At 30.2% G+C, this 5,941-nt stretch overlaps 1 protein-coding gene across 1 annotated transcript; it reads right to left on the bottom strand.

The window, feature by feature from the left end:
- Positions 1-2,077: 2,077 nt before the first annotated feature.
- Positions 2,078-5,665, bottom strand: LOC103577730 (transcription factor A, mitochondrial). Its single transcript, XM_008558516.3, has 4 exons — positions 5,441-5,665; positions 5,024-5,375; positions 4,864-4,962; positions 2,078-2,452 (listed from the first exon to the last, which is right to left on the bottom strand). Exons 1-4 carry the CDS (start codon positions 5,503-5,505, stop codon positions 2,231-2,233), a joined length of 738 nt encoding a protein of 245 aa, XP_008556738.1. The 5' UTR covers positions 5,506-5,665; the 3' UTR covers positions 2,078-2,230.
- Positions 5,666-5,941: the final 276 nt, after the last annotated feature.

The following is a 5,941-nucleotide window of genomic DNA, read 5'->3' as shown; positions in this document are numbered from 1 at the left end:
TCTGTAAGCTATTGTATAATCAGTCTGTGGATCGCTGACTTTTATATATTGAAATTGAAAATAGTCTCCTTCATCATTTCTGTTTATCAATATTTTCTTGTGATAATTTTGTTGCACTAATAAATACATTACATTGCTTTAGATAACAAGTGACATCGAGTTTTATAGAGTTTATATAGTTCAAGGAAGATGTGTTGCAAAAGTGAATACTCAAAGACGTCACAAAAAAAAAAAATCAGTCTGTCGGTTGACCCTACCGGCCAGTCCCAAAACTTTCCGCTGTTTTCGAGCTCAAGGAAATCGAAAATATTAATGTGACTTTATTTTCGAGCTCTTCGAGCTCGAAAATCTTATTCCATGCAATTGTTTTTTATGAGTTTTTCAAACTCTAACAAGTTACGCTTTATGCTAAAGTTTAAAAATTTACGCGTTTTATTGAGTTCTAGAGCTGATTAGATTTTAAAGTCAATCGTTCAATTCGTTTCTGAGAAATCAATAAAAAACTAAAGAAAAAATTTGTTTTTTTCGTAATTCGCCAATATTTTCGAGTCTACTTGATCAAATGATCTGAAGTTCTCAGGAAATTTGACGGCTAACAAGCTCTTTCAATCGCCGCCTTAAACATCCAAATCGATTCATTAGTTAAAAAGTTATAGACCATTCACACACATAACATTCAGACACTCGGACATCATTCTGAAAATAGTCGGAATAGCTTCCTAGGACCTCAAAACGTCGACATCTGATGAAAACTCGATTTTCGATAATCGGGTTGAAAACAATAACCCCGAAATTTTTTAAAATCATCGATTTTCTAAGCGGGAAGTTAAAAAATGTCGAAAATAATTTTATTGTTATCAATTTTCGTATTGATTGGTCTTTATGCTGGTGTAGAAGCAGCATGTCCAGGCGGTTGGGTCAGTAGTTATCATAACACTGTGAAAAAAATCTGAGTAACGAATAGCCCTGCAAGCAGACCCGAAAATTTACTTAAAAAAAAAAAAAAATCTGACTATTTTACTAATAATAACAATTTTTTAATGATAAATGTAATTTTTTGTATAATAACTATGGAGGGTAGAGGCACCTCTACTACCCTCCATATATTAAACAAGCAGCAATTTTGGGTCCTTTATAATAAACACAGTATACTTACCTCGGATCTCTCTGTCACTCATGTCCAAACGGGTTAAAATTAAAATCTTTAAAATTCGCCAATCTCCATTAGGACCAAATTTTTTGCAGACAACCCTATATCAACCTGTTCGCAATAAAACAGTGCTTATGTTGATATACGATTTTTTCTATTATCCTAACGAGTGAAAGTAAGTAGCATCGACATACCTGTTAGTACCCGCCAACCCAGTAGTTCGTCGAGGTAAATAATAGACAACCCAACGTCCGCACATTCTATATGTTTCATACTTTAAGTCAGGATAAAAATTTTTTTTAATATCTTGATGTTGCAATATTTTATAAAAAATCATTTGTCAAAAAATAATTAAAAATATTCTGTCCAGGATTTTTTTAGCCAACCCATTTTTAATATATTTTTTAATATACTAAATTTATTATAAAATAAGTTTTATTCTATTATCAGCTTGGTAAAGGTCGATTATAGTTCGGATCTTAAACTAGTATGTATTTTTTGTTTCGTTATACGTTCAGTACCCTGGGAAGTACGCTCAGTAACAAATATACAATGTGGGCCAATTAAGTCTAATATTAAAAAGTTACAGCCGTTTATTTAAAACCCGCGAAATTTGAATATTTCATACTTTTAGCCTTAACGCCCCATAATTTTCTTAATTTTGAATTTATCAATTTGCGGATTAAAACTTTTGTGTAGAGAATTTAATTTCCGGTAAAAAAAAATTCTGAGATTAAGCCGTAGCCCTAATATTTAATAAACTGCAGCAATATCTGAAAAAAAATTAAAATAATTAAATTAAATTTCTTTTTTTCACTAGATTATAAATTTGTATCAAGTCTTTCTAGAAGTTCTTCAAGTTGTTGTGTAATCGATCCGCAGTTCGCGAGCTTAAATTAAAAAAAATTTTTAAATTAAAAAAAAAAACATATTTTATTATTCTTAGCCTAATTAAACTCACATAATTTTAACTCTAATAAATCGTAATAATTATTTTCAAAACTAAAATGTAAAAATGGGAGAAAAATTTTTAAAATTTTCTTTATAAAATGGAAGAAAAATTTTTTTAAATTAATGACTTTATTGACTGGATAACTTTTCTTCATTAACACGTTTCTCTTTTAATTCAAGAAGTACGTGGCGTCTCACGACGTCAATTTGTCCCATTTTGATCATTTTTTCTTCCCACTGTGTCATCTCATTCTTGTACTGCGCCATCAATTTCTTACTCTCTATATCATATTTCTCACGTTTATCTGGTGACAATGATGCCCATTCTTTGGCGATTTCCCCTAGCCACTCCTAAACATTAATTTTATTCAAGGTTATGAAATTAGTTACAGGGATTCTTAATCATACAAATTTATAGTAAATTTTTTTTTTAACGGGAGTAGGGAGAGAAGAAACTATCCATGGGATGGTTTTTTCTCCCCCCCCCCCCCCACTCAAAGTTGAAATTTAAAATTGAGACCAATAAAAGCTTGTAATTTTAGTTGGTTAAGAAGTCATTTATTTTTTAAGTTAAAAAATCAAAATTTTCAAATAAAAAAACTAGTATTTTGTTTTTAATAAAAATACGGATCTATATAGATCGATATTCCGAAAACTATTGATCGAAACTTGATCAAACATTAACAAAAAATGTAGGAGAGGATCAAATTTGTCAAAAGGAACCAAGAAGGAGACATTATCAATATTTTCCTGGAAGTAATAAATTTTTAAGGTTTCAGATTTAGAAATTGAATTTTCCCAAAAATCCCCCGCTACCTAAATAGATTAATATCTAAGAAACTGTTGATCGAAAGTAGATCAAACATGGGTGTAATTTATAGCGGAAGGTCTAAGCTTGAAAATGAAACCAAGAACGAGACTTTATCTCAATTTTTCTAGAAGTTATGAATTTTTTAAGTTCTCGTTCCAGAACCGAAAGTTGGATTTCCCAAAAATACTTTCTATCCATACTAGGGAGGCCCAAAAAAACTGACTATTTTTTTTTCGAGTCTCTTATGAAAATATGTTGGCTTACGATGTTTTAGGAAGCCTTCAAAAATCGACGTAAAAAAATTTCAAGAGGTCGCTCACGAATTTTTAAAATATCAAAAATTATTGAAATTCGGATTTTTTACTTCGAAATTTTTTCTTTGGTCGCAGCAATAGTTTATTTTTGTAAAATCATGTCTATGCTGAAAATTTAAGCCCAAAATTTGAATATTTAAACGGTGCTCAAGAATTTTGAATATTAACTGATAATATGTGTGACTAATACTTTGAATTTGTTTTTGGATTTTTTTATAACTCAAATAATGTCATTTCACTAAAATATAACTTTTGCATAACCAAAAATATACAGGACAGTCTTAAACAATAAAATTTGCTAAGTTTTGAATAAACGAAAAAACCGAAAAATTGAATTAAAAAATAAAAAAGTATGTAAATAACTTATTATTTATATTTCTCTGTTATAATTTCATTCATTGCGATGCAAATTGATGGTGAAAAAATCGAGAAGCTTTATTATCAATATTCAGGGTCGCTCGAAAACGTTCAAAAGACAGCACTCGGAAACATTCACAATTCTTGAGCGAGGTTTGAATATTTAAATTTTGGGCTTAAATTTTCAGCGTAGTCAGAATTTCACAAATATAAACTATTGCTGCTATAAAGAAAAAAATTTGAAATAAAATTTCAAATTTTGATAATTTTTGACATTTTCAAAATTCGTAAGCGACCTTGTGAAAATTTTCTATCGTCGATTTTTGGAGAGGCTTTTTAAGGAGGTTCGACCGACACTAGTGAGTCAAAGTAGTGTTTGAATTCTTTTGTTTGCTAAATTCTTCTAATAGTTATGAAAATTCATTATTTTAATTTATAATAACATAACGAATTCATAAATTAATATTTATTACTTATTTAAGTAAAGAAAGTACTGAAATTACTTGGTTATTTTTGATTCATGATTTAATAAAAAGGTTTGGCAACAGCGCGTTCTAACTTCTTACACATCGATATTCAAATTAAAGCGGGAAAAATTTATTTCTAATCTCGACTCTCTTATTAATGTATTTCTATCTTTGATTTTTCTCTCAGCTGCTTCCGCGACGTTGCCAAACCCTCAATAATTTGTATCTCTGTCGATGAACGAGATTAAATAATGAAGTTTAACTTTAATTATTTAAATAATTACACCGGTGACACTATATTGTTAAAATCTTATCATATTCCAAAAATATTAAAGTTTATGGCATATGGTTTTTTATTTCTTAAACTTGGGAGGTTAATAATGAAAAAAATCGAACAAGTCATGACGGGAGCTTGTCCGCCATATGAGCCTGTGTATAAGAACTTTAAAAACGTCATTTTAAATCTTTTTTTCTAAAAAACTAGACGGTTGGTCATATTCAAATTTTGAGAATACATAAAGTACTTCTTTACATGTATACTGAGTTTAAAATCTTAAAGTTGGAAAATCTTTTTTACATTAGATTCGGTCAAAGCTCCTTAGAACATCGTAAACCAAAAAATTTTCATAAGAGACTCGAAAAAAAATAGTCGTTTTTGGGCCACCCTAATCTCTATATATCGATATCTCAAAAACCATTGATCGCAACTCGATCACTAAAAAAGAAAAAATTGTAGCGAAAAGTCCCAACATCATTTTAAGCCCAACCCGGTCCCAATCTCAATTACTTCTCCTTATAAATTCAAAATCTCACCGAAAACTTAGCACTCGGATCCTTATCTTTCATTTTTGACAGCATGTATAATATAAAGGCCGTCGGTGGTTTCTTCGGCTTCCCCAGCTCTTCTAACCTCTGAAAAAAAAAATAAAAAAATTTTTATCTCACTGAAATTTAAAAACATTCAAAAATTTACCATTCGTATTTCCGACTTCTTTTTTAGCATCTTCGGCTTTCTGTTGAGGTCTTTCAATATCTGCTTCTGCTCTTTAGTGAGCGACTTCTCGTAAAACATAAGCTTCCTCGAGTAGTCGTTCATCTCCTCCTTATACTCAGTCTGCAATTGATCTTTGAGACTTTTATCACAAAGATTCCATTTAGCTCCCAGTAGTTTCGTTATCGCGCTGGCACTAGATCCCGGGTATTCTTTTTTTATTTCCTCCCTATTCAGCATTGAGAACCTCAGGAATGTGTTCAGAGGTCGTTTAGGTCGGGGCGGTATGTCCAATTTTTCCTCGAGTTTTTGTATTTTGGTTACGCTGTAGTGCCTTAAAAATTTTAAATTAAAATTTTACGAAATTTGAATTTTAAATTTTTTTAAAAATAAAATTACCTTGCAAGTAAAAAATTACAGCATTTTGTCGAGGTAGAGAGGTTAAGTAAATTATTACAAGCCATTTTAATTACGTTACTCAATTTTATGTAAAAAAAATTTATTTTTAAAAAGCCCGCGAATTTGCGGATTTTTAAAATTTAAAAATTTTACTTTTTACTTTATGGAATTTTTATTGTTTATAAAAATATATGACGGTGTATGTAAACACGTTAGAAAAAGTATAATTACTCATGAGGTAATGCAGGTTAAGGTCATCATTATTTACTGGGGGTAAGTCGGTAAGAAAGAAAAAAAGGCGGGAAGTTTTTAAATTTGAATTTTTGAATCTTGCCGGGAGAATCTTAAATGGAAGGTAATGGTGTGGGTTTGCAGGCGAAGGCTTGTCGGCAAACCGTCAAAAATATGAATTTGAGAAGTATACTAATTTCAGAAAATCACAGTTATGAACGTACAAAATAAAAGTGGTTCATAATTCAGCATAATGAACTATAATCTCGT

This window comes from Microplitis demolitor, chromosome 10 (genome assembly GCF_026212275.2).
Source record: "Microplitis demolitor isolate Queensland-Clemson2020A chromosome 10, iyMicDemo2.1a, whole genome shotgun sequence".
In the NCBI taxonomy this organism is placed as follows: domain Eukaryota; kingdom Metazoa; phylum Arthropoda; class Insecta; order Hymenoptera; family Braconidae; genus Microplitis; species Microplitis demolitor.
Note: the sequence above shows the minus strand (reverse complement) of the source record. Positions and strands in the feature narration are given on the sequence as shown.

What these genes read in the sequence shown, in the direction of transcription:
- LOC103577730 (XM_008558516.3), bottom strand. Translation starts at nt 5,505, where the DNA reads ATGGCTTGTAATAATTTACTTAACCTCTCTACCTCGACAAAATGCTGT. An exon ending in TGTAATTTTTTACTTGCAAG is followed by an intron (nt 5,376 to 5,440) that starts GTAATTTTATTT and finishes AAAATTTTTAAG; the next exon opens with GCACTACAGCGTAACCAAAA. An exon ending in ATCCGAGTGCTAAGTTTTCG is followed by an intron (nt 2,453 to 4,863) that starts GTGAGATTTTGA and finishes ATTAATGTTTAG; the next exon opens with GAGTGGCTAGGGGAAATCGC.